The 27,564-nt window shown below is 47.9% G+C and overlaps 4 protein-coding genes across 14 annotated transcripts in view; 1 reads left to right on the top strand and 3 right to left on the bottom strand.

The window, feature by feature from the left end:
- HNRNPD (heterogeneous nuclear ribonucleoprotein D) overlaps positions 1 to 6,141 on the bottom strand; it is a 10,127-nt gene extending 3,986 nt beyond the window's left edge. For all 4 annotated transcript variants that reach the window (XR_003543970.1, XM_039391041.1, XM_027738503.1 and 1 more), the window contains exons 1-3: positions 5,663 to 6,141; positions 1,546 to 1,714; positions 612 to 773 (exon numbers count right to left, since the gene is read on the bottom strand). Coding sequence is in view for 3 of the 4 variants with exons in the window: in XM_039391041.1 (XP_039246975.1) it covers positions 612 to 773; positions 1,546 to 1,714; positions 5,663 to 6,126 (795 nt within the window). In the remaining variant the exon portion in view is untranslated. The remainder of the gene's footprint in view (positions 1 to 611; positions 774 to 1,545; positions 1,715 to 5,662) is intronic.
- Positions 6,142 to 7,957: 1,816 nt separating this feature from the next.
- Positions 7,958 to 12,215, bottom strand: HNRNPDL (heterogeneous nuclear ribonucleoprotein D like). 5 transcript variants are annotated; one of them, XR_003543972.2, is made up of 9 exons: positions 12,045 to 12,213; positions 11,556 to 11,724; positions 11,306 to 11,467; positions 10,900 to 11,031; positions 10,668 to 10,782; positions 9,713 to 9,880; positions 9,414 to 9,511; positions 8,924 to 9,027; positions 7,958 to 8,229 (listed from the first exon to the last, which is right to left on the bottom strand). XR_003543972.2 is itself a non-coding variant. In XM_027738507.2 (8 exons), exons 1-7 carry the CDS (start codon positions 12,131 to 12,133, stop codon positions 9,441 to 9,443), a joined length of 906 nt encoding a protein of 301 aa, XP_027594308.1. In that variant the 5' UTR covers positions 12,134 to 12,215; the 3' UTR covers positions 7,958 to 8,229; positions 9,414 to 9,440. The 5 variants fall into 5 exon arrangements, 3 of the variants coding, with proteins under 3 accessions (XP_027594308.1, XP_039246978.1, XP_027594310.1); XR_003543971.2 differs by having other exon boundaries at positions 8,924 to 9,511; XM_027738507.2 differs by lacking the exon at positions 8,924 to 9,027 and having other exon boundaries at positions 12,045 to 12,215.
- A 334-nt stretch (positions 12,216 to 12,549) lies between these two features.
- ENOPH1 (enolase-phosphatase 1) lies at positions 12,550 to 23,483 on the top strand. Of its 2 annotated transcripts, XM_039391043.1 has the most exons (7): positions 12,550 to 12,688; positions 14,541 to 14,696; positions 16,190 to 16,291; positions 17,052 to 17,254; positions 19,935 to 20,067; positions 20,354 to 20,477; positions 21,534 to 23,483. In XM_039391043.1, exons 1-7 carry the CDS (start codon positions 12,605 to 12,607, stop codon positions 21,671 to 21,673), a joined length of 942 nt encoding a protein of 313 aa, XP_039246977.1. In that variant the 5' UTR covers positions 12,550 to 12,604; the 3' UTR covers positions 21,674 to 23,483. The 2 variants fall into 2 exon arrangements, with proteins under 2 accessions (XP_039246977.1, XP_027594311.1); XM_027738510.2 differs by lacking the exon at positions 14,541 to 14,696 and having other exon boundaries at positions 12,552 to 12,688.
- TMEM150C (transmembrane protein 150C) overlaps positions 23,463 to 27,564 on the bottom strand; it is a 23,606-nt gene continuing 19,504 nt past the window's right edge. For all 3 annotated transcript variants that reach the window (XM_039391046.1, XM_027738511.2, XM_027738513.2), the window contains exon 9: positions 23,463 to 25,848. In XM_039391046.1, the coding sequence (XP_039246980.1) occupies positions 25,640 to 25,848 (209 nt within the window). In that variant the 3' untranslated portion in view covers positions 23,463 to 25,639. The remainder of the gene's footprint in view (positions 25,849 to 27,564) is intronic.

The raw sequence follows: 27,564 nt of genomic DNA, 5'->3' as shown, positions 1-27,564 counted from the left end.
TTTTCCCTCTAACTTCTAGTATCATTTGTCCATTCATACTCAGACAAAATATGGTGCACAAAGAATATTTTAGTTATGCTGGATAAATAGTCTCAGTTTGACTTTCAGTTTTAACTCAGTTAAGACTGAAGTAACTAAATATTCCAAACTCCAAGGAGACCTAAACCTTGGAAGTTTTATATGAAAAAGATGTAGCGTTGTGCAAGTGCACAGTTCTGTTCATCTGCGCCACCAAAAACTGGGGATAGAGAGAGACAAGAGACTACATAGTTGCACAGATTTAGGCAAACTGCTTCAATCTGTGCCACAGAAGATGAGCTGAGGTGACTTAAGATCATCTCATCCAACTGACCAAAACACCATCTCAAAAGTGTTGCCTCCCTTTCTGACTTATCCCAGCTCCTCCTTCCATTACCCAGTCTATGCAACTCAAAACCTGTAATTAATACTATTGTCATTAGAATTCTGACTACTAAGACAGATGGAGCTATACTGGCCACTAAGCTTACAGTAGCATCCATGCAGGTTGCATTTGGGGGATGCTTTTTATTACTAAATTTGTGAAGACAGAACAAGTTCCACAAGCATAAGCAGTTTGTTTCACCACATACCTCACCAAAACCTCCAAAATATTCCCGTATTTTCTCCTCAGGTGTGTCTGGAGATAAGCCCCCAACAAAAATCTTCTTAACAGGTTCTTTTGTTTTCATGGCTTTAGCTCTTTTTGGATCAATGACCTTTCCATTCAGCTTGTGTTCTTTCTGGTCCATGACCTGAGAAAAATTAAAACATAATCTTAAGCAGTTCAAACTAAATGTTTCACTTATGTTTTGAGCAAGGCCAAATTTGCTTCCATTTCGATACTTTGATTACAGCAATGATTTATTGCACAAAAACAAAGAATTCTGTGATTTTGATCACTATCCACTGACACAGTTCTGACAAAGCTTTTCCAGAGCCACCTGGGGTCATGTATTATCCAAGGGAAGTAAGAGCGTAACACTTCTCAGAAAGTACCCTACAATCTCATCCTCAAACTTTAAGAAGTAAAGAATCTGCACTTTAGATATCACCAAAGGTCAACGAAGGTGAAAACTTTTCCGTGTGCTGTATCCACAGCATTTTAGAAAAGTTAACAGCTAACTTTTGCTTGGATAGAGCCCAAATGTATCCAAGCTATTGGCTCTACTCTAGGGGTCCACGTTGCACCTCTGGAATGCAAAGGCTTGAAGTTCTTTGCAAATTACTGCTTTCAGTAGGCAGCAGACATTTATATACAGTGTTTTTCAAGCGCTCAAGTCCAGTGGCTTGCAGCATACTCCCATGTAAGTGCTCAAATCCACACCTTAGCAATCACTGCTGGTCCTGAACACTGCATCATGAGTAAGATGGTTCAGGAAAATAAACATTTTAACAAGTATCTTAAATATGTTGCGTCCCTGAATCATCTTTGGCAGAACATGTACAAACAACTAAGCAGACAACCATGTGAGTGCTTCATCTCCATTACCCAAATCTGAACATGTTTCATTACATCAATACTACCTTATCTACGCTCTCTGATTCTTTGAAGAGCACAAAGCCGAAGCCTCTTGATCGCCCAGTGATGGGATCTAACTTCAGAGTACAGTCTACAACTTCACCAAATTTGGAGAAATAGTCCTTCAGATCTTTCTTGGTGGTGTCCCAGCTGAGGCCGCCAATAAACATTTTCCTGTTAAGACAAGATGGTTTAATCTGTTAATGTGTGTTACCCAAAATCCTGTACTGTCAAGCTGCATGAGCTCAGTTACCTAATGCATGGAACTGGCAGCATTTTATCAGTGACGACACCGCGCACGCAGGCCTGCACTTTTTGACAACTTGCTTTAATGATTCTGGCCAGGTTAGATAAAGACTTACATGTAAACAAAAGTTTTGCACCATCTTCTGCTGCAGTTGCTTACTCTGCTACCTCCTTGCACCCCCACACCACAGGCTAAATTCCATTTAGTTATCTGTGGAGCCTCCACACAACTGCTCAAGAAACCCACATGGGCAGATTAGGTTTATACAGCAGTGCACTTAAACAGAGGCATTTATGTACTAGGCTGGACTGGACATAAGCCCATATTAGTAAACTAAAATAAAGTTTAGTTAAGTTGCCTTCCCCAGAAAGCAGTAAAAAAAGTAAACTATTGGATGATCAAAGCTTATCTTTCCTCACAAAAACATGATATAAACAATAGGCATAATCCAATACAATCAAACTAATGTCTTCCCAATATTCCTAAGGGACGAGTGCTGCTGGGCAAATGTGTGCAGCACATAATTCTGATCATGACCTGTATTTTCAAAAGCACACTGGAAGCTCAGAATCAATTCATGACTGTCCCACCACATTAGTAAGACACAAAACAAAAGGAAAGACAAAAAAAACCAAGCCAGTATGCACACAAATGAATCATTCATAGTCATAGTCATTAGGCATAGGGCTTAGGCAGCCATTCAAGAGAGGATTTGAGATGATCTCCTCTAATACTGATAAAGAAGATTTTACAGCAGGCTCTAAACAAAAAAGTATGATCCATTATGATCTATAAATGTTTCCTACAAAGCTTTGTCCATTTTCACTGTATCAACTTATCCCACAATTCAATGCACACTTATCAGAAAACCTGAAAAAACACTGTATCATGTCTTCAACTCCTCCACTTTCCACACCCATACAAATATTCCTGCCAATCATGTAAATTGCATGTACCTCCACAAGTCAAACTCTCTCAAATCAAAAGCTGCTCCTCTGAACTAACTGTTGAATTAGCTCTGCTGTCATGACAGAATTAACAAGAGCATTCACTTTCTGACAAACATATCCAACCTCCATAGAAATGAGGGGGTTCAGGAGCTTCAGATGTTTCTATAAAAGGTCTTGAAATCTTTAAGCAGGAGCACCAATTCCCCATTCCCTTTATCCACTTTTACCACTAGTTCCAGATGTCTCTTCTACAAAGCACCAAAATCCCTTTCTATCTAGTGTGACTACTTGTTGTCTTCAGGACTAATCTGTATTCATCTCCTTCTGGTTCCCCCAGCATAAGAAGGACATGGAACTGTTGGAGCAAGTCCAGAGGAGGCCATAAACTTGATAAGAGGACTGGGGCACCTCCCCTCTGAAAACAGGCTGAGAAAGCTGGGACTGTTCAGCCTGGAGAAGTTTGCATGAAGACCTCACAGCAACCTTCGAAGTCTCTGAAGGGGGTCTACAGGGAAGCCAGAGAGGGACTCTTCATCAGGAACTGTGGTGATAGAACAAGGAGTAATGGGTAGAACTGAAAGAGAGGAAATTTAGATTAGATATTAGGAAGGAATTCTTTGCTATGAGGGTGGTGAGACACTGGCACAGGCTGCCCAGGGAGGCTGTGGATGCCTCAACCGTGGCAGTGTACAAGGCCAGGGTGGATAAAGCCTTGAGCAATCTCATCTAGTGGGAGGTGTCTCTGCCCATGGCAGGGGATGTTGGGACTGGTTGGGAGGGTTTAAGGTCCATTCCAACTTCTTAACATTCTGTGGTTCTATGAATATTGATAAAATGGTCCACACTGGTAAACCAGCAGCTTCATACCAGCACGGGCAGTAAATCAAAGGATGTTTTCTGTTCTTGTGTTCATCCATCATTAAGGTTCTTAGTTTGTTTGCTGTTTTGTGCAGCTTTCTAAGCAGCCAAACAGAACACAGAGAGGATGTAGCGTTTTTCTGACACATGGAGGATACTCTAGCAGTTACTACTGAACTTACACTTGCTAGGCACAAGCCACCTGTTTCACAGCTACTAACAAACCATTAAACACACAAAACCTGCTTTATAGTTGTCATCAATATTAACATACAAAGCCTGCTTTATACCACTAAGTACAGACAGAGCAAGAACATGAGTTTACAACAGCCCTCTGAAGGCTCTTCTTCCCTCCACGCAGCAACTGCAACTTGGGAGTCCACTCACACAGCAGCAAATCACTGCTGCTCCATCCTGCCACTACAGTGAGCTGAAAAACCACTGCTTCACTGCGAAACTTCAGGTCAGGTCAAGGCTACAACACAACCACGAGCACAAAAAGCAATCCAGGAGCAAAGCCACAGCGGTGTCAAAAGCTTGTAAAATACACCAGCCAATCTGTGGGTTAGGAAATGTATGCAAGTCACATCAGCACATATTTTTCCAAAATATGCTTTCAAATTTCATACTCAGCTAAATAGAGCAAAGATATCACAGATCTGCTGTTTTCCCTCTACTACCAAGAAAGCTGCCAAAACACTTTGTTTCCTGTACAGCATGACCCATAAAAATTGACAGATCAAATAAGAAGACTGAACTAAACTATAAGCCAACATATAATATATGTAATCACTGCCCAGTGTCACTGCACCCCTCAGTAACAACTTTTTTTAAGCTTTATTGCCTCCAAACAAGATCAGTTTCCTTCTGAAAACCCTTTAAGAGGTGTGTATTCAAGGGCAAAAAGTAAAACAAATACGCAAACCGCAAGGGTATTTAAAGCCACTAAGAGCAGGTGAGAAGAAACTAAAGCATTCTAAGCTTCTGCTAATCCTACGAAAACACTCAAAAAAAGGTTCCTCTTCTCTCTCCCTGCAACATCCCAGATTATTACATCCCAGGTTATTAACATCGTTCTCTGCAACATCCCAGGTTATTACAAGAGCAAGACACTCAGAAAGGTTTCGCAGCAGGTATCTACAGGACAACATAGCCAGTGCTCCTTTATCCAGTTTATTTTCTGCCTTGACCAAAACCAGACCTGCAGCCCGAGTTCTTATGGGTCTGACAGGAGACAGCACAGAGCATCAGCCTGTCATGTCACTTGGTTTTTTACAAGTGAATTTCATCAGCAATACTAAAGTGACACTGACCTATACCAAGCATCAGGCAGAGACCCTCGGAAGATTAAAAGCTGCCTTTATTTTTCCTAAAATCATAGAATATGTTGAGTTGGAAGGGACCCATCAGGATTATCGAGTCTAACCCCTAGCCCTGTGCAGGACACCCCAAGAATCACATCATGTGCCCAAGAGTATTGTCCAAACAATTCTTGAACTCTGTCAGGCTTGGTGCTGTGACCATTTCCCTGGGGAGCCTGTTCCAGTGCCCAACCACCCTCCGGGTGAAGAACCTTTTCCTGATATCCAGCCTGAACCTCCCCTGACACAGCTTCATACCGTTTCCTCGAGTTCAGACATCACCTAATGCAATCTTCCTCACAGCAAGTTCCGCGAGGAGCAGAGGGATGGTTTAGGCTGGGAAGAAGCCCAGGTCCCTCATGCCTCTCACTGACACACCGTCTGTGCTTGCAGCACAGGGCAATGCTGCGACTGCAACTCCAGCATTCGGCTACGCCGAGTTACGGCCTTGTCGCGCGCACCGCACGCTAACTTATATAAAGAACATCCTAAAAAAAATAAAAGGGATTTGTAGTTCGGTACACATCACACCATTTGTACACCGCGGGTCCAGACACCGCCCCCGCCTGGCCCGGCCCGTGACGTCGCCGAGGCGCCAAGTAAACAAACAGGGCGGCGAGCGGGGCCGGGCCGGGCCAGGCCAGGCCAGGCCGGGCCAGGGGCGCCGGGCCCCGCCCGGGACATAAAACGCGCCCCCGCCGCTCACCCCTCGTCCTCCTCGTTCTTGCTGGCGTCGATCTTGGCTCCCTCCGACTCGATCCCGCCGCCGCCGCCTCCCCCATCGGCGCCTCCCGCCCCCGCCTGCCCCTCAGGCTGCTCCGCCGGCTCTGCCGCGCTGTCCCCGGCGCCCGCCGCCACCGCCGCCGAGTCCAGAGCGAACTGCTGGTCCGACATGGCGCCGCCGCCGCCGCCCCGCAACGGACCGGACCGGACCGGACACCCGCGGTGCCGCCGCCTCCCCGCCGAGGCCCCGGCGCCGCTGGCGGCCCCGGCCGAGCGCGCCGATCCTGCCGATCCCTCCTCCTCCTGCTCCCTGTTTTTAATGGCGCCGCCACCGACCCAACCTAAAATGGCGGCCGGAAGGAGCGCGGCGGGCGGGACACGTGACACCGCCCCCGGGGAGCCGGGAGGGAGCGGGGGGGGGGCGGTCGTGGACAGCCCCGGGAACATCCAGGGCCTGAGGGTGCCGGGAGGGGGTCACGGAATCACGGAGCCGGTAGGGTTGGAAGGGACCTCTGGAGATCACCCATTCCAACCCCCCTGACAAGGCAGGGTCACCTGGAGCAGGTGACACGGGAACGCGTCCAGGTCCGTTTGGGAATGTCTCCAGAGAGGGAGACTCCACGACCTCCCTTGGCAGCCTGTTCCAGTGCTCTGCCACCCTCGGTGTAAAGAAGGACTTGCACATGTTGAGGTGAAACTTCTTGCGGTTTAGTTTATGGCCGTTGCTCCTCGTCCTGTCGGTGGGCACCACCAAAAAGAGCCTGGCACCATCTTCTTGGCACCTGCCTTTGAGATACTTGTATGTGTTGATGAGATCCCCTCTCAGTTTTCTCCACACTGAACAGGCCCAGTTCCTGCGGTCTCATAAGAGAGATGCTCCAGACCCCTCAGCATCTTCGTGACGCTCTGCTGGACCCTCTCCAGCCGCTCCTTGCTCTTTCTTGTACTGAGGAGCCCAGAACTGGACACAGCACTCCAGATGGGTCCTCACTAAGGCTGTGTAGAGGGGAAGGATCACAATTTTGAAAGAAAACTTAGCTCTTAGAAAAGTGGGGGGTTGTATATTAACCAATGTAGCAGCAAAGCCATGTGCTGGTGGCACAAGTCACCTTCAGCCCCACCAGGGCACTGCTGAAGGATAACTTCTGCATCCAGCTGCACTCCCAAAAAGCCTGTGTACACACGCAGTCACATGCAGCTGTGGTTTCTCCCAGCAGTCACTTGCTGGGTTTTTTTTAGTTCGTTGCCAGTGACATCAGTGAGCCTTCTCCCATCCAACCTAATTGCTAAGATGACAGGAGCCATTCAGATCCAGCAACTGAACAACCCCCAGCAGTTATGGGAAGCAGCTCTTCTCTATGATAGGAGAAAGTAAAACAGCCAGCTACTTCAGAGAGAAGTAAACACTGAAATTATGGTTTGGAAACTTTCAGGGAAAAATCTCTACCCCAACTACTCCCTTTCAAAATCTACAAGACCTCTGTGAATTAGCTACTCACATTTTACCTCAACAAGCAAAGTTTATTTTTTGATGCTTGACTAGGTACACACCGAGTAAAAAAACAAAACTTCAGGCAGACTGCTGCAAGCCTTTGGCTGCATGCAGGTGTATGCTCCCTAACCCGTTCCACCACTTCTCCTAATCAGAAAAGAACCTGCTGGGTGTAATGCTGTTTCCCTGCTCCACCAATCATTCACTCAAGCTTTTATTTTGCTAGGATGCACAAGATGGTAACCCTGTTTTCTGGATGCTTCAGGTGAGAAGAGTCCAGTACAGGACCTAATGTGTAGATCCCAAGTTGTACAGAAAAGAGTTGCTGAGCCTTAAGTTCAAGAACTTGTAATCTCCTCCCTGCAATTGGAATAGATAGGGAGTGATCACTCTAGGAAAGTAATTAAGCTACATTCTAGAATAGTCAAGGTTTTAAGTGCTTGAAAAACCTTGAAAGGCTCCACCCCTCTAATCCCTTAAGCAGTGCCTGAGCTATCAGCATTACAAAGGTGCTGCTGTAGTTCTAGATCCCTTGAGATGTACAAAACTGGCAGCATTGTGACACAGACAGACCACTTTCTGCTCTCTTCTGCACGTGGCAAGAGACAATTCTTCCATCACCCACTGATGCTGACTCCAGCCATGGTGGTGCTCTCTCACGACAGGTCAGGAAAAATCATGGGTTGTATTGACCTGTATACACAGTAACACAGATCTCCAAAAGGTACACACCCTCCTCTACAATACTACACTTACAGCAGTGTAAGGTGACAGCAAGACTACACACTCACTTAAGTAAGCATTTATTAGAGAATCCTTTAACATGAAATTATACAAATAAAGTTTGTATAAACACAAGTCCACATTGTGTCATAACATGAATGGCAAAAAGAAAGTAAAAACCATAAAAGAAAACTAGTCGGCCGCTATGTACAGTTGGACACAGTTGTGTCGTTCACTAAAAGTCTTTTACAAAATAGTCATTTCCTCTCACGAAGATCACCCTCCATTCACTCACGATGCGCTGCGAGATGGCTTTTTTGCTGCAGTACCTCTACCTAAAAAATCAAAGACAAAATGCATGTCAGATCTGTGACAGTTACTACAGAATTGTTAAAAGGTCCATTTTCATGAACTGCTTTAAGTCTTCTATATATTCCTTTCTTCACTGTTAAAGATCATATGCATATTTATTAAGGTAACACAAGAGGTTTTGTTACCCCTCAGTAATTTATTTTCCCAAATATTGCCATTCAGCCCATTTAGGAAGCCGTTCCAAAAACAACAGCTGATTTAAACTAATAGGTGGGCTCTGGATCAGGTTTTTTTTCCCCACTGGAAACACTGCCAAAAGGGTTTCTAATTATTTGTTTATACATCTATATGACTTATGTGCAACACAAGTCAAGTCAATTTAGTTCAGACAGTTCATATGCATATGATCCTTAATGTTTTTCCAGATTTAAAAGTTCGTTTTGGTTTGCAGATTTCACTATTAGCTATAAAAAGAAAAAAGCAAGCATTAAAATCTTAAAGAATGCACATTTAAAATGAGGTTCCACAATTGAAATACAACACTAAACAGAAGACCAAATGATTAAGCTGTAAAGGCATTTATGTACTTTAACTCCTGTAAAAAACCATTTAAGTTAAAGACACTTAATCTCCAAAAAAGATTAAAAAAAGAAGCCAAAGTCTGAAGTTTTCCACTTTAATCTTTACGCTGGTACATGAAGTTGGAAGAGACCATACCAAAGGACAGCGTTTTCTGGTGTATGCCTTGCGCTCTGCCTGCAACGTGCGACCCCAGAGATAGACGTGGTCAGGGTGACACACGGCCTGCAATGAAGTTCCCGCTGGCGGGTACAAACAAGGTATAATGTCAGAGTTAGAAGACAACATTCTTGTTTTCCTTAAGTTGTACCCATTTCAGTACTTTACCTGTTAATACTTCTAATAAGTTTAATTATTCCTCTAGATCACCTGGTACACAACGCAAACCAGAAAAACTCTTATGTTTTTCTGAAGTACTAAAGAAGATAAAGTCACGTTTTTACAAAGTTAAAGATCTATAGACACGTAGGCAAAGCTGGTTTTAAAAAAAAAAAAAATTATTTTTTAAGTTAACAAAAGCTTAATTAAAGGAAAAGTCATGCTATGCAAGTTTTTACTCTTCGTTTGTCTATTGATCTTTAAATTAGATTAGACATACTCAGAGTGGACCTTGCACTCAAGTACACACCTGTTTGCTCAAGTACTAGGTACTGCTTTAGTACGGCTGGTAGTTGTTTTGGTGGTTGCCGCCGCCACGGGACGCCTTTCCGTATGTGCTTTGCTGGCCTGTACGTAACACGAGAGGAAAAAAACAAAACCCAGAAGCATTAACATCCAACCTCTGAAGGGGACTTCACAGACAGCACACCAAGAGATCTCGTCTTTTGGAGCCATGTGCCAAGAGACTTTACAGAGCAACTTACTAGAAGAGGCCCTTGTTTAAAGATGCACGTTCTTGTTATTGGGAACGAGATCAAATCCACTTACCACTGTAGTCTGTGTATCCCGGCCCATATCCATAGTTGGGATAGTTGTATCCAGAGTAGTCATATCCTCCATAGCCACTGTAGCTTTGATCGCTATAAGCGCTATTGTAATTTCCATATCCTTGATCGTAATAGTTATTAAATCCTTGATTCCAGTTTTGTCCCTGACCTGAAACCAAGTACAGCAAGTGTAAGTTACAGAACTTATTTCTCTTCTATGTCACTTCATTTAACTTTCAATGGCGATCTTTCTATAGCAGAGCTATTACCTGAAGAATCCTCTTACCTCCCTAAAAACAATAATTTTCAAAAAAGAATTGAGGCATCTTCTTTGGACACAAGAGATGCGACTTAAGATCTTAAAACACACAGTATTAGAGAAAGACAGCAGGTTGTGCTGCTCATAAAACAGCCAGGAAAAGCAAAACAACACAACACCAAAGGCACGTTACAGCAGCTCCTGTTGTTTTCCTTTAACTGCCATTTTGGATCAGGAATTGCCCGAGCACCAAATTATACCTTACTGTGTTGTGTTAGTTGTACTAACTTGAAGACTGAAATGCATTAACCTGTAATGTAACAGCTGATTGCTTCTGATCCATTTGCAAAGTGTAGCAAAGTGACTGCCATCCTCTTCAGCAAACAGCTCTTGGTTTCTCACCCATGAGCCCACCAAGAGCGCATCCCTTCATGTGAAAGGGTTAACTGCACTGGCTACACTATCCACTGTGGGTGTGCAAAAGAACCCTACACCCAGCCTGCCACTTCACCATTTGAAGGCAAGCAGAGCAAGAACACACTCCTAAGCTTCCACAAGCAATCACAATCACCAAAATACCATTTAACAGGCTACTTTACTCATTCAGTTTAGAAACAAGATCAGCATAGAGCCTGAAACCTGGTATATCTACAGACACACGAGTACTTATATTTGTTTAACCACTGAAAACACTCACCCCGTCCACGCCCTCTTCCGCCTCCACGTCCACCAGAAGTATTGCTTTTCCCTCCTTTCTGCTGCTGCTGCTGTTGCCTGTATACCTCCTTGGGCTGTGCTACTTTGATCTCACACTGTAAGAATAGAAATGCTTTAACTCATCAAGAATTTCAAGACCATTTTGTGAGTTGTTTTCACGGACGCCTACAGAAATCATCTATTTCACATGCTAAGAAGGAGAGCTTTCATACCTTGCCTGAACCAATCTGATGGTATCTGCTTTCTAGTAACTTCTTTACTGGCTCTTCATCTGTGTATGTGATGAAACAGAAGCCCCTCCTTTCATTCGTCTTTGTGTCCATGGGAAGTTCAATATTTTCGATCTGAAATTGAAACACATATAAACAATGCATGAAATCTCTGAGCAACTTTTTATGCCACCAGGACCATTTGGCAGCATAGCATCTGTGCTGACTACTTTTGGCAGCTATAAATCAGACCATCACAACACTACAGAATCATTAACATAGAGATTCAACAATCTCTAGCATTGTATGAGCCTGAGCCAACTCTCTCCTCACAAATTCTTCTGTCTTAAGATAGAGCTAAAACCGCACTTGGAAACCAAAGCTGTTGTTATATGCCATTATACTATACCTCGCCAAAAGCACCAAAGTACTCCTTAATCTGTTCTTCAGACGTATCTGGACTCAGCCCACCAACAAACACTTTTTTTGGTGGCTCCTTCCCTTTTAGGGCTTTTGCCCTTTTAGGATCTATTAACTTCCCATCCAGTTTGTGTTCTTTCAGTTCCAACACCTAAAAAGCAAAAAAGGAAAGGAAGTCTCAGACCCGTACCATAACACAAACCAGCTTCGCGCCATCGATCCCCAGGAAACCCACCCACCTTCTCCACGCTGGCAGCATCCTTGAAGAGCACGAACCCAAACCCCCTCGACCTTCCAGTGACCGGGTCTGTTTTGATCGTGCAATCCACAACTTCACCGAACCGAGAGAGGTACTCCGTCAGGTCCTTCTTGCTGGTGTCCCAGCTGAGGCCTCCGATGAACATTTTCCTGAAGGGCAGGAAGTACGTCGGGATGCGGGAGCGGGCGCAGGGAGCGGCGGGGCCGCCCCGCGCCCCCATAGGCTGCCGGTGACGTCACGGCCCCGACCGGCCCCCCCCCGCTCCCGCTCCCGTCCCCGCCCCGCGGAAACTGGGTCACCCGCCCGGGACACAAAGGCGGGCGCGGCCATGGGGTGGGAAAGGAAGGCCCCGCACCCTCCAGCGACCGAGCCGCCTCCCCCCTCCCTCCCCGCGCCGCAGGGCGGGCAAAGGAGACGGAGGCGCGATTCTCTCCCTTCCCCTCCCCCTCCATATCATTCCCGGCCTTACCCGTCGTCCTGCTGGTTCTTGCTCGCGTTAATCTTGGAGCCCTCGGCGAACTCCTCCTGGCCGCCGCTCATCTCGGTCGCGTCCTCCATGGCGGGGCGAGGGCGGCGGGGGTGCTCGGGCGAGCGGCGGAGACAGCGGAGACCTGCGTCCGGCAGAAAATGGCGGCGGAAGAGATCCGGGCACCGCCTCCGCCGCCCTTATATACCCGCGCCGGCAGCCAATCAGCACCGCCCTGCCGCCCGGCGCCGCAGCGCCCCCGGCGGCTCCCGGCGGTGCTGCAGCGGCCGCCATCGCGCGGGGCCGGGGCGGGCCAGGAGCCGCTGCCCGGGCGGGGACGACACCGGGGCACCGGGGGACGGGCCGGGCGGGCGCCGGGGCTGGGCGGGGCGCACGGGGTGCGTTGTAACGCGTAACCCAGAAACCCCGTTCAGGAGGCGGCGGCGGCGGCGGCGGGGCGGGGCGGGGCGGGGCGGGCGCTCCGGGGGCGGGCAGAGCCGGCGCGGCGCTCCTCGGCCGCCGCCGCGCGTCCCCGGTGCGCCCCACGTGCCGCCGCTGCCGCCATGGGCGTGCTGCCGGTGCCGGCGGAGGTGCGCGCCATCCTGCTGGACATCGAGGGCACCACCACCCCCATCGCCTTCGTCCAGGTGAGTCCCGGCGCCCGGGAGCGCCGCTGGCACCGCGGGAGGCTCCCGTGGCACCGCCGCTGTTACCGTGACCCTCCGGCCCTGGCACCGCGGGCGGCTCCTGTGGCATCACCGTTCTTGTCGTGACCCCACGGGCTGCTGCCGGGAGGGAAAGCCGTGACCCGTTTTCTGCGTTTTTTCCCAATAATGCTCGTAAGAAAATACGTGATGTCTTGCCGATCGGCCGCCTCTTCGGTGGGCAGGGGAACAGGGCACTACTGCTCGGATTCGGGGCAGGTCAGGGATCTTTTTTCGTGGATATGGGGCAGTTGGAGTGCTCGCAGCCTCGTCCGGGAAAGGCCCTCGAGCGTTGCCGTTCCTTTGGTGGCTGGAGCTGCAGCACCGCACCCGGGAATGCGGGGAGCCTGGAGTAAGAGCTCGGAGTTATCCACTGCCTTTTTCCATCGGGAGGGCGGGACAGCCAGGTGCTTCCAGTGTCGCCAGAGCCGCGTGTCCAGCAGCAGCACTGAGGGAGGGCAGCACAGGGAGCACTCCGGGCGTACCGTGAGGGGCATCCTACGGACGGCGCCTGTGTGCAGGTGGCTTCCCTTGCCGAGGAAAAGGCTTAAGACTGGTGGAAATGCTGGCTTAGGTGCAGAAGCCAGGGGACTGGTAAGCCTGCGAGGCCAGCAGGAGGCATCAGGACAGGCTGCTATTGAAATCTGCAGTTCTCCAAGCCCTCTCTTGGTCCCTGCCGGGACCGTGTGGTTCGCGAGCAATTCGTTTGTATTTAAGACACCCGAACAGATTTATCCCTTCTCCTGCCGTTGACCCGTGTTTCTCCACGAGACATTGTAGGTTTTGGAGGATCTTTTTAGCCAGTGGGTTACAAAGGTGCTTTGTGACCCACATGGCGGGCGAAGGCTCCTGACAGGCTTTCTAGATGTTTCTGCTAACGCGGTTTAACAGCTGAACAGCATGACCTACATCTTTCCCGTCCATGCTTTTCCAGTGCTCTTGAAGAAACGTCAGGCCCAGATGGCATTAAAGCTGCCTCCCTCCCCCCAATATCTTTCAGTTTAAACAGTTTGAACAGTTTAGATTTCTTACTAAGCATCTGTCAGAGCAATGAAGCTGGTTATATCCACCTTTAAGCTATTTTGCTGTCGTGCAAACAACATGCAATATACCTGAGATGCTTTTCTAACCCAAAGTCTTCCTGTTGCAGGGAGGCCAAATGAGTTTTGGTTCTCAGTAAAACTCAGTTTGCTGGAAATCCTGCTCCAAATGCTTGGAGCAAGTTATTTCACTTGGACTTTCAATTAACCTCCATAATTTCTACTTTCCTTTAAAAGGTCCACTGCTGTTTTCTGCAGGCACTTTTATTCTTTAATATTGAAGGATTTTATTTAATCATTTCTTTACTGTTAGAATTACTGAATATGCAAAGTAAGGGAATAGCATGAGTCAGCTGATGGGTGGATTAAGGAAAGATACCAGAAAAGAGAGTATTTGGTGGCCACTAATTAGAAGTCACCAAGTTTTGCCTTTTCCTGGATCCACCCTCGCAGAGTGGATGTAGATGGCAGGGGAGAGATGTGATTTGATAAACTACTTCCCCTGGGATTTGCCAGATCTCCTGTAAAAGAGCAGATTGTCACTGAACTTAGTGACAGTTTGCATGGAAATTGAGAGAAAAATGGATCCTGGTCACTTGATTACAGGGCTAATTACAGTGTGCTACGTGGGTGTCTACTGACAGTAAAAATACCACCCTTTCTACACTGGGTTTGACGTTGCTGTAAGCAGTTGCAAAGGCTTAGGAGGGCTGTCAAGCTGTGGTTGCTGAGGAATCTTTCTCTACTCTGCCAAGGTGTGCTGGGGCAGCCACATCTGGGGCTGGACATTGCTGAGGAGCCTGACCGTTCCCCCAGCACGCACAGGAGGTGGGCGCAGCGGTGGGAGCTGTGCACAGCAGGCTCCTGTTTCTGCTCTCCAAGGGAAACGAGAAGTGGGTGAAGTCACAAGGGTCAATAACAGACCTTGTTAAACCTATTTGGGAGTTTGCAGACACCAGCTTTTGCTGAAGGCTGAAGTGGCGGTGAGGGAGGTGTTTCTTTGCAGGATGCAAGGAGTCTTTCTTCCACACAGACTCCTGACATCCATAAACCATCTGTCTCACTGGCTGTCCACCACTCCAGCTGTCACATGGGTGTCCCCTCTTGCTCCACAGTCCAATGCACTTGCCAATGGGCCAAAACTTTTACCTTTTTTAAATCCTCTGAATTATGGAATACACTGTGCTTTCAGAGCCTTTTTAGAAGTTTTCTTTGCCAGCACAAGAGCATGAGACACTGGTTTTGGAAAACAATTTGGACTTTTGACATCTGAGTTGTAAAGGAGATTAAACCAAGTCAGTGAGTTATTTGCATTTCCCAGTGGATTCTCTGTAATTTCTTCCATGATTTAAAAGATAGTTTGAAAGTAAAGGAAATAAGAGAGTAACTGGGGGTATTACAAGGATGTTGATTTCCCTAGACAAGTTTGTGGTAATTTTTAGGCAATTCGCATTGTTTATAAAATTTACAAAACGGAAAACACAATATCGGAGTAACAAAATCCTGCAGTTCTGCTATCACATCATACTCTGAGGACCACTGCTTTCTTAATTCAGTAACAAGTTAAAGGTGATATACAACGAGGAGAGAGAAATTATGAGTGTCTTTTTGAAGAGAGGTGAGCTCAGGTTAATTTCTTCCCAATAAAGAAAAGCTTGTCTCTATACCCAAAGGAAGGAGCTCCCTGCCCTACCCCTTGTCCTGAGCCTCTTCCCTCACCCAGAGATGCTGCACAGTGGCTGCTTGTGGCTTCTCACTTGTGAAACACCACTAATGAGAGCAATTTGTAATTATTTCTGGTTGCCCTTGAGATCTTCAGGGAGGTTTGTAATTTTCCTGTGGCACTTCTCCCTAACCCCATTTCATTTTATTTGTAAGACTGTCCTGTGGAGCTCAGTGTCACTGGACTAGACTTTTCTTTTTAAAAGGTCCTCTAGCTTTGGTGAGAAGTCGAGATGTGTTTTCAGAATGACCTTTCTTAGGACAAGCGCCCCATCAAAAATATAGTAGCATAACTTGTCCATTCAGAGTACATACATTGTTAGCCTTGTACTCCTCAGCCCATGGAAATGTGGGGTCACATCTGCCATTTGAGGCGTTTTTTGGCAAGCCCAGGAAAAGTTATAACCCACCTTTCCATCCTAGGGCTTAAAAGTTGCAGCTACATAAACATTTTGTGTAAAAAACCAAAAAATAATCCACCTGCATTCATCTTGGCCTGAGGCTAGCTCTGTCCTGTGACCAGGCAGACACTCTTGGCAGGCACTTTCACAGGTTGCAGTACTGTAGGGGAAGCTTAAGTTGGGAAAATAACTGTACACACCAGCATGTACCAACAGTTCCTTTTAAAAGCAAGTCAGCCTTACCTCTGCCAGGTTAAAGGAACAGCCTGTTTCCCTGCCAGGAGACCTTGTTCCCTTACATCAAAGACAACGTGAAGGAGTATCTGCGTGCTCACTGGGAGGAGGAGGAGTGCCAGCGGGATGTCGGACTTCTGAGGAAACAGGTTAAGTAACAGAACTACACCGTGTCTCTCCGGGTTTTCAGGGCATGCCTGGGGCTTCAGGTCACTCAGACTCCCTTGGTCACCCAACATGAGCCCACGTCTCTTTGCCCCTCTCTGTGGAGGCTGCTTGCTTCAGTGGTCCAATTCTCCCCCTCCCAAAGCCTGGGGTTGCGCTCAGGGAAGGGCTGGTGCTTGGCAGGCAGCAGCTCAGCTGCTTCCCTCAGCTCACCTTGGTCTTCACGGCCCCCGGGCAGCTGTCGAACCAAGACTTTTTAGCTTTTTGCCTCCACCGTGCCCTTCTCTTGTTGAATACACACCTCTTTGGGAAGCAGCGTGGAGAGATGGCAGAGTACTTGTCCTGCACAGGGTAGCACATCCTGCCTCTCTACAGGGACACAGCATCAATTTGAGACCCGTGGCTGAAGCCAACAGACACATTCACTTCTTTACCTAATTTCAGTAATTAAATACTTGAGCAAGTGTAATGCTCATTGGAGTATTTACAATACAGCTACAGTAATGCTAATTGTTTGGTTTGGAAAGTGCAATCCAAGCAAGTGTTTCTAGACACTACCAAAGTCTGAATTTCCCATTGAGAAAAGCATCCAAACAATGTTGTAACCCCTTGTGTGAAGAGCAGTTCAAGCTGTGTCCTGCACAGAGGTGCATGGATGCAGCTGTTAGACCACCTCCCTACATTAAAGGTGTTGAAACTTCTCCGCCTCTTCCCTGCCCTCTTTTTATCATGGGTGGTTTCCAGGCTCAGGAGGACTCCAGCTTGGACGGAGCTGTGCCAATCCCTCTGGAGAGCGGAAGTGGGGAAGAGGAGCTGGAGCGGGTCATCCAGGCGGTTGTGGACAATGTGCACTGGCAGATGTCCCTGGACAGGAAGACCACAGCACTGAAGCAGCTGCAGGGTCACATGTGGAGGGCAGCCTATGCAACCGGGCTCGTCAAAGGAGAGTGAGTAATTGTGTGAGTAATTGTGGGCCTCTTCCTGTGGGGCAGGTATGGGGTCCATCTTTCCTGGACATTTATTAGCAGAATAGCTGCATAAGCTGTTCCTGGGAACAGCCCCACGTGGAAATGCAAGTAGGATCACTGGCTCAGTGGACAAGCCGATGTGTTTGCGTTCAGTCGTGGCTTAAGCCAGGCCACTGCTGTTGTGGAACCAGCTGCAGACACTTCATTTCAAACTTGATCATGCAGTAAAACTCAAATCCACTGAGCTTAATCTTTGGATCTAGGCAACAAAGAGCTTACAGTAACCTAGGTACTGACCAAGTTCCCCCTGGGAAGAGCAAGTAAGTGAGAGTGTTTCTCCTTAAGGAATAATTGGCAGGTACTTGCTGGGGAACCGCCAGTTATCCAGCAACCTGAGCAGGGTCCATAAACTAGATGGGGTCTGACCAAAGAAGCAGGGTAATGGAAGCATGACACGGAGTGAGTCTGCTCCCACAGGTGGTGGAACATTCATCGCGGGGACAACTGCATTAAAAAACTTGGAAAATGTCTCAATATTTATCTAGAGAGATTTCTTGATCAACCAAGAGGCTAAAGCACAAGTATGAACTTCTTACAGTTCTCCATCTTGCATTTTTTATCTCCGAGTTGCACTTGTATTTTGGAACAAATATAAACAAGCCAGGGTTGCAGGGTCAAGTCCTTTCAGTCATTTCCTCCTGGTTTGTCTTTTACCTGTGTGTTTCCTGCCTTTCCACTTCTTTTTGTCTTCAGGTCCCTCTTTATGTTCCAGCCACAACACAAGAGTGCATAAGTAGGGACAACTGCAGCTAAGCTTGATCTTCTTATTTAGGCTAAGAAATACTTGGTTAAACTATGCATTTCAAATTTCTAAGTAAGTAAAAGAAGCCCTAAAATTCACAGAGTGTTTTGTCAAAGGAAGAAAGAGGAAGAAGAAAATGAGCTCACCGAAAAATGTAAACATCCACCAGAGAAAGTAACAAAACCCAAAAACAAGTGAAAAGAGACAGACATCCTGTTGATGTCGTTTATAAGACAAAGCTAATTGTCTTATAGTGACCCAAAAACTGTGTGGAAAGCCTTGTGCTTGGCCTCATCTAAGGAGGGAAGTCTCTAAAGTCTCCTCCTTGCCCAGCTATGTCTGGCACATTAGGGTCTGAAATCCAGGCCCTGAACTTAGCACATGAAAACACAAGGATGGCTGGGAGTTTCTGCCATACAACCTCAAAATATTTTCAGCTGACACCAGAGGCATTATTAAATAACCGTGGAAAAGAGTGAAAAGAAGCTAGAGATGAAGAAGGGGCCAGCTGATTGCTGCAAATCTGCAAAATTTAGTCCAACACCTTCTGCATGTGAGTCCTCTTTCTTTAGGCATCCAGATTCCCTTTTCAGTACCTTTGGGCCTTGGCCCAGGTGGCCACACAGAGGTGTGCAGCGCAGATGGGAAGGCTGCGGTTTGGACTGGGATCATTCCCTTGAGATCACATCTCCTCCAGCTCCTCTCTCCAGCCTTCTACCACATCAGACTGAGATCCTTTCCCTACCTCTGCGAGGCTTTGTGGCCTTTCCTTACCAACCATTCCACGTATTATTGCGGCACTTACTGTCAGCCTCACTTTGTCCCTCCTGGGCACCCTCTAGCCTTCAGTTTCCCCCGGTACATGGGTCATCTTCAAAATGTCCACACAAAGAACTTTTACTTACATGTGGGTGGGGCACTGGAGAGATCTCATGGTATAAATGAGAAGCAACAACAGACATGTCCATTAGCAGTTGCCTTGGCTTTAGTCCTCCTTCCTTCTCTTACAGCTTTGCTCCTGTGGCTGGGCTTGTCTTCAGGTGGCTACTCCCCAGAGTTAGATGGAGCTCACATTTTGAGGCTTGTCAGCCCATTGCTAGACCAGTATCTTCCTTTCCCAGCACTCTGCAAGGCCAGAAGAATAAGGGGGGAGGGATGCTGCTGCCTACAGAAGGAGAGCTGGTTCACCCTCTGTGTTGCCAGGGACATGTCTGGCCCATGGTAGTACTGTACAACCCAACCCAGTTGCTGAATAGAGTAGCTCTGACCTCAGTCTCTTAGGGGACACTCCTTCCCTGAGTTGTCTGGCTTCAGAGAGTTTGTACAGTGCCATTCATTCGGCTCCTGCAGCTGCAGCCTTGTCTCAGCTCCTCCCTGTGCATGGTTGGGGCCTGAACCCACGCTGGGGCTTTGCACCACATGGATGCAGCTTACAGCCAGAGCTCTTAGCAAGAGGGAAGTCTTTGTTGCTTGCAAGGCAGGTGGGACTCAGAATGCAAGAGCCTGTCTTCTCTGTCCCCCACTTATTCCTCCCTTGCAGAGAAAAGTGATGGGATGCCATTTTCCTCAATCTTCCCTTCCCTCCCCACATTGAAGGGGCTGGAGAAACTGCTGCCAGATGTCTGGAGCACTTCATCAAAGCTGCTGTCTGCATAGCAGTCTGTGAGCTGCTCAGCTGGCCAGAGCTCAGAGTACATCACTGCTGCTGAAACAGACTCCCTGGTTGCAGGGCCCCTGAACAGATTGAGAATGAAGTCCCCTTGCAAACTAATGGGACAGTTGTCACAGTGCCTGGATAAAGGTGTAACTCCAGGTGCCCCTGGATTTGCCCTTACCTGCCATCCTGTTTTGCTCCAGAATCTTTGAGGACGTGGTTCCAGCCATCCGGAAGTGGCGGGAAGCGGGGATGAAGGTCTATATCTACTCTTCAGGCAGCATTGAAGCCCAGAAGCTTCTGTTTGGATATTCTACAGAAGGTGATATCCTAGAGGTAGATAACCTTACCACCTTCCTTACAGCTTCTCCCTCTGCAGAGCGCTCCCCTCCCACAAGCCCCCTTGCTGTAACACTTGGTGAATGAAGTCTGGGACAGGAAGGTGGGGGAGTGGGTTTGACCCACGGGAGTTAAGCTCAGCCAGTTGACTCTGCTGGCACGGCTGCATTGGTTCCTGGTTCCCATGGTAGAAAGGAAAGGGGAGGGCTCACTCAGGAGTGAGGTTTAGCCCTGCTCTTCAGGTGGCATTCAGCAATGACCTGTGCTTCTCTCTCTCTTTCAGCTCTTTGATGGCCACTTCGATACCAAAATAGGCCCCAAGGTAGAAAGTGAGAGCTACAGAAGGATTGCCGCCAGCATTGGGTGCGCCACCAACAACATCCTCTTCCTGACGGATGTCCCACGAGGTAGGTGGCCTGCTAGTCCTGCTGGTTCTCACCTGTGCAGAGGAGGCAGGTGCTCTTTAAACATGTGCTGCTGACTTGTCCCAAGCACCCCAGAAACGCTGCACACCGCTTTGCTTCAGCACCTCCCCTCTAGCTGTTGCCATCCTCCCTCCTTACACACCCGGGCTTGCACACAGCAGTGGGATGTCTGTGAGCAGCACTGCAGTGAGGGAAAATAGGTCAAGTAGAAAACCTGCCTTTGCACCAGCAAGCAACGAGAGACTGTTAAAGCGGAGCAGAGCATTTGCTGAAGCAGTTGGCATGTCCCAGTTACAAACAGGGTCAGTGGTTTGACCCGTGCTCAGGGGAACTGATGTAAAGCTGTACTGCTACGTGGCACATGCTGGTGGCTGGTTCTTTGTGCCACTTGCGGTTAGGTTGTGTTCAGCAGCAGGAAAACATTCCTCCTGGTTGCCAAGACTTGACCCCTGGAAAGCCAGGATTGGGAAGCTAATTTAATGGCTTGTCTTTGCTGGAAACATCTTTCTGGTTGCAATCTCAGTCTAAACCAACCTGGTCCCCAGGAGTCAGTCCTTACCTTCTCTCCAGCCCTCCCAGAGCTGCTGGGAGCTTGTAGTTACCTCCTTTTCCCTGGATCACCTCCCTGGATTTCCTCTTGTACTCAGGGAGCAAAAGGAAGCTTGTAAGAAGTGACTGGGCTGGAGTGGGGTGTGGGTTTGACTCACTAACACCACAGCCTGACTACAGCCCAGTTACCCTGTGACAGGAATCCAGCTGGAAGGTGCCTTGAACAGCCATCAGCTGGGAGAGGGGAGGGGATAGTGAGGCAGCCAGCTGCTGTCCACGTTACCTGGCAGCTACAGCCATCCACAGCAGGTCTGCCAGGAGCTGGTTCCTCTCTGGAGCCCTGCAGCACCATGTGCAAACTGTGCTTTCTCAGTCTCAACCTTTAAAAGCATTTCAGTGCTTTGGAGATCTTCAAGCCTTAAAGACCTTGATGTGAAGAGGTCGGTAAGCAGATCTCATCTCCGCTCTCCCCACCTCTGTTTGTTTCAGAAGCCAATGCAGCCGAGGAAGCGGATACTCACGTGGCTGTGGTGATCAGACCAGGCAACGCAGGACTGACAGACGACGAGAAATCGTATTACAGCCTCATCTCGTCTTTCACCGAACTTTTCCTGCCTTCCTCCACTTAGGGAAAGCGGTGCACGCACAAAAGACTGTGCTTCACCTGAATTGTCCCTGTGAAACATTAGGTAATTTTGTCCATAATAAGAATTCAAAACCAAATCCACATCATGTCTCGGACCCACAACCAGTGCAGGCAGGTACGGATGGACAGTACGGTGTGGGGTCCCTTGCGCAGTAGGACAGATGCCTGCTGCCAGCTGGAGCTGGGAACAGGGTGAGGAGCAGTACCCATGGGCCCTGCTGTTCCTCCCCTTTCCTGGCTAGCAGTTAGCTAAGGAGATGCTTCCTTCAGAGTCACCCACTGAAATCTGGTGCTGAGATGCCCCACCATGAGCTCTGTCATTTTTAGCAGCAGTCTGCAAGCAAGGTTTATGTCCCCTTGTCCCAGAGGGACCCCTGAGGACCACGAGGGGATACGATCTCCTCCCTGCAAATGGGGTTGCTGGCTAAGTCAAAACTTTCAAAGTTAGGATTCCCAAAGGAAAATGCCAGCTGTGGGCTGTAACACAGTAGCTGACACAGAAAAAGCCAGCCCTTGCTGCAGGCAACCTCTTTAGACAAAGAACAACATATATCTTGGCTATATCTGCAGCAGGTCTAGGTACAAAACAGTACAACTTGCATAAGGAAGCTGCTTAGAGCTACACAGCCAGCCTACCAGAATGAAGTAGAGTATATATAAGTATAGCTTTAAAAATTAAATTCTGGACACACTCCACTGCTGCACTGTGGTGCTGGGTTATAGGATATAACTGGCTGAACACCAAAGTCAGCTTGACTGCATTTCTGAAGTATCTCAGCATTAACCCATGGAGCTCCTCCTCAGTAGCCAACACCACCCAGTCACCCATTCATAGCACTGGTCAGCTGTGGGCAAACCTTGACAAACTGCTCCCAGGGGGGACATCCTGCTGCATTTAATGAGAATTAAAACCCTGACCTGTTCACCCTACCTAAATTGTGCCAATGTATATCAGATGGTCATGGAGCTTTTCCTAATACAGTAAATAAAACAATTTGGCTTTCATTGTGTTCACTCCATCACAGTATTTAGCCTTCCTGTCTATCACCAGTGATCCCAGCACTTAAAGGCAATTTTTTTTTTTTTTTAAATCTGCAAACACTTTGTTGTCCTGCTTTCACCTTCCCCAGTCCTTTCTCTGAAGCAGCAGCCTTGTCCTGCCAAGGAAGCTGTATTACCTCACTGACCACTTTAGGGTTTCAGCTGGGGCTCAGTGGGGGTGCAGGAGTGAGAGCCACAGAGGTTATACCTGGTAGGAGTGAAGGCAGAGGCAATCTGAAATCCCTGTTCCCTGCTCCTGGCACTTTGTGCATGGGTGTCACTTGCTGTGTACTGAGCACTGGCACTTGAGCTTGCCCTCCCAGACAGACAAAATACAACATTAACATATGTGCTGCCTTCCTGAGCTCTGATCTGCACCTGCAGCTCTCCCTGTTGATGGAGGCTGCTGTGTAAAGGACAAGCAAGAGATGGGCGTTTGGGGAGGAAACCACATCATGCCAGCACTGCCCTTCTAAAACTTTGATAGTAGCAAGGTCAGGCTGTGGGGCAGCTGGTCTTGGATGCCTCTCTGGGCTGTGTAATCAGTGTGATCCTGCTCCTAGAAAGAGCCAGCTAATTAGTGCTGTTACAATAAGTGTATCTGCATGGCTAAATAGTTCCTTGCTTCCTTAAGTGATACTGTTAATCATTACACTGTAAATACTCACCTTTTGTTTTGCCTTTGCCGTCAGAAAGCTATGCTTGGGGTAGGGGACAAAAATAAAACTCACTTTCTCCATAAAAGCACTTTATTTAGTGGTCATGTTTCAGTGTATATCAGTTGTCACTTAGTTGTACTGAAATGTGCTGTTAGAAATACTCTAAGAAATGTACAGAGTTATCACTAAAAACCTGAAGTTCAGTTTGGATTGCATATAGGAAAAGGAGACAAAGGAAAAAAATCACATCATCATTTTTTCCCTTTGATAAAATTACAAAATATAAAATGATAAACTGAAAGTATTAATTGATTAGGGAAACAAAAGTCACAGTGGACTATTTACAGTAAAACACCCTTACAACAAATTGCTGTTTTGTGCTCCATATGGATTGAGTGAGTGTGCCTATGTAAGAGGATCCCCACCTGTCCATTCTCCAGACTGTCCATGCCCAGGAGGAGCTCCCTGGATGAGCTGCTGGGGAGCCCAGCACCTTTCACTGCTGTGTCCTTGGGCCACCCTCAGCACATCCTTCCAGGAAAGCTTTCCACTAATGACACTACTTCAAGGAGGAAGCCTTCAGCAATCCACATCAACCCTCTGTTGGCCAGAAGTGCTCTGGATTTATAACAGCTGCCTGAGAACAAATTTTGGTGCACAAAAGATAAAGGGCTGGCTGAAAGCTGTCTACTTACATTAGCTTGTCTCAACTATTTCTCCTTTCAGGAGAGGCCTCTGACCTTTGCAGAAGACTGCCCTTGTACCTTTTCCCTGTCTTGTCAGAAATGCCACAGAGCAGTACAGTTCCCCTTCAAAGGCCTTTTCCTACCATATTAATTTCTGCTTATTTTCCTGCAGCTCAGACAAGATGCCAGCTTAAACTGAGTCTGATTTGTGGAAGAAATAGGAGCCATGTTCATGAGAAGCAAGTCCCATCACTCCCCAGCCAATACAGCAGCCTTCCCAAAATGAGGTTTTCAAATCAGCTTCGAGCTCTTGCTTTTTCTTTGAAAACAGACCTTCTGTTTGAAAACCTCCCTTTAGGAAGGGAGAATCCTGTCTGGTTTTGCTATTCCCTTTTTTCACCTCCAGCCCTCAGGCCACATCACCCAACCTCGGGGGCAGAACTGCCTCCCTGCACCTTGGAAGCCCGTGTAAACCTGTGGCAGACTCCACTCACGACAACTGACCACACACACTGAGGGGTCCAGAACCCAGGCCTGTCAGCGTGTCTGAGGTTTGGCTTGTAAGTGCACAAGGAGGAAAACCAAACCTTGTGTCCAGAACCACCTGCAGTGGTACTGTTCTCATTGCAGACAAGCCCAGTGTCTCTAACACAATGTTTTCCCCCTCAGTGACCACAAAAAAAAAAAAAAAAAAAAAAAAAAAAAAAGCAAAGGTTTTGAAATACTATACACAATGTGTGGTGGAAGCACTACACACTTAGAAAGAGCAGCCTTTTCTGGGTCATCTTCAGAGCACACAGACATTCTCATCTTAATTCATCACCTCACTTCCCCCAGTCCCCACTGTTGAGTCTGAGCCATGAAGCCAAGCACAGCACCCCACTGTGTCATCTCCTCTGGCCTTGGGACGATCTGCCCAGCTACAAGGCAGCATTGGCCAAGTCTTGCTTCCTGATCACAGCACAGTTTCTTCCAAACCCAGATTTACCATCAGCTGCTTTCCAGGCCCGCAGAAATGCCTGCCTGCTTGCCAGAAAAGCCAGTTGGGGTCTTCCACGGTCTGATTCCAAATTCTGAAGAAACAGATGCTCTTTCTCACCCTTCCAAGTTACCCCAGTTGGCAGCAAAGAAAACAACTCGGGAAAGACACAGAAGATGCAGTCTGGTGACTCAGGAAGGCTCCTGAAGACTCTTGGTGCCCAAAGAATTCTGCTTCTGTCACCAGCTCCTCTGCAGAGTAGGCTCAGAAGGACCTGCCTCGGAAAGGCATTGCAAGGACTGGCTGTGTAACATTTTGAACAAGAGGTGTGACAGAGCCACTCAGTCCCTGGTAGCATAAACTAAACAGCTTGTGCTTTCTCATGCTGCCACTGAGAAGGATCTGCTCCTCTTCCAGTGAATACCTATTTTTGTTTGGCTCTTAGTGAGACAGCCACCCCTCAGAGCCCTTTGGCAATACGATCATGATTGCACATGAAAACAAACTCATAAAAAAAGTGTAAATGAGGTTATGTTTAACCCATGAGACCACATCTGCCCCCCTCCCCCCTGCCAGAGGACAGGCTACACCTGATCTGTTTGGTACTCGGAGGCTTCTGATAAGCTTTCGGAAAAGCTCAGAAAGTTTTCCTGGTATTCAGAGCAAATGATCTCAAATCTGTAATGCCTGAACTCCACTGCAAAGGTGCCGAAGTAGCACAGGAAGCACATCACCAGGCCCCACTGGATCCTGGAAGCGTGCATGTGAATGCCCTGCGCCATGAGGATGAAATCTGGAAGAGGAAGGGTCAAGGAGAACTAGTGAGAGCAGAGACACCGACCGGTATGAGAGAAAGCCAACAGGGAAGACAATCTTAAACAATCAAAGTCACACAGATGACAGTCAACCCATCCAGCCATCATGAGGAGAGTGTGAATGGGATGCCAGAGAAGAAAGGGATGTCAGGTGTCCAATGATGCCCATGGAGCACAGCAGCTCTCCTATACCAGGGCTTCCTGATCCCAGATCAGGCTGATAAACATTTTGAGAGGGAAAGATTTAGGTGCAGAGAAGTAAGTGCCTTGCTCAAGCATCCAACTAGCCAGGGACAGAGCCAGCAAGCTGGGGATCTGGCTGTGGGCCTCTACCTGCCAGGAGCCTCCCAGTGGAACTGGATCAGAACTCTGTACCACAGGCAGTGGGAACACCTTTCAACCTACACTGTGAAGTCTTTCATTCTATTTAGATCATCTGCAAAATCATCCCTTCCTTTGAAAACTGGAAGCATCACTCTACACAGTATGGCATGTTATACTGAAAGGAAAAAGAACACTGTCGGGGCCAGAAACTGTCCTCCGGGCTCATGTGCCCATGTGCTTGGACTGCATATTGCCTGGCATCAGGGTCTCACTGCTGTACCTTGGATTGTGTTGCAGCACTCCACAAAAGCAATTCTGAGCTTCCCTAAAGCAGAAGACACCTTCCTGAGCTGAGGACCTGCCCTAGCCCAATGCACATCTCCTCTAAAGCTACCGTCTCCCATGTCTGTCAGGATTTCCTCTGCGCTCCAAGTGTGCAGGATCACACATCTTCACAGGTAAAACAAACAAACAAGCAGCCTCTCCCATGCTTTAACTGCACAACAGCAGGTAATTGGAGACTTTTCATCTTGGGCTTAGTGTAAGCAATGAAAGCTTCACTTCAAGAAACAGCATTTTGTGTCTGGCTTTAAGGATCTTCTACTTTTCCTGTAGTGCAAGGGTTATGCACAAACTGCATGGAACAGGGAGCCAGCCCCTGGCCATTGCAAAGCTGGCAGGAGGGTGCAGAACAGGACTCCTGCCTCAGCCTGCCCTCCTTCACAGAAAGCCTTCAGTGCCTCAGTGCTGAGCAGCCAGCTGGGAAGGGCTGGGAAGAGCTGTAGAGGGCTGGGCACACCCAGCGTGTCAGTACAGGAGCAGCTATGCCCTGGCTCACCTGGCTGCTCCTGCTCCCAGCTTAGCGGAAACCTCTGGAGACGTCAGCGCAGCCGGAGCTCCCCGCGTGCAGCCCTACCCCAGACACACAGTCAGGAGATATTGGCTTGAGGCAAGGGGAGGAGGGGAGCACCACAAGACCCCTGCATCTGCCACGTTATGTACACCAAAGCCTGATGCTCAGCTACAAATTTTTTTAAGGAAGCTCGAGAGGTGACTGATGTCACATCTTCATGTCAATCTGCTATTCCTCTGGACACTGTCTGAAACGTTCAAACCTAGACAGGTCAATAAGGAATTGTTTTAAGAACAGGCTGTTTCCCAAAAAGGAGGATAAGCTTATTCCTCAGCATTTATTCCTGCTCTCTTGTTTAACCCAGCACTAATGTTGATGCAACTATCCATTGAATGGATCCACCCCAAATAAACACCCAGAGCACATCAGTGCTGGTGCAAACAGAAGGGCTGGAGTGGGGCTGAAGGCACAAGGTGTAGAGGAAGCCACACATACATCCAGTCTGAGTGACCACAGA

This window comes from Pipra filicauda, unplaced genomic scaffold, assembly GCF_003945595.2.
Source record: "Pipra filicauda isolate LSUMZ 115617 unplaced genomic scaffold, ASM394559v2 scaffold8_size5757611_pilon, whole genome shotgun sequence".
NCBI classification, from domain to species: Eukaryota; Metazoa; Chordata; class Aves; order Passeriformes; family Pipridae; genus Pipra; species Pipra filicauda.
The sequence above is the reverse complement of the archived record's forward strand: the minus strand, read 5'-3'. Positions and strand labels throughout refer to the sequence as shown.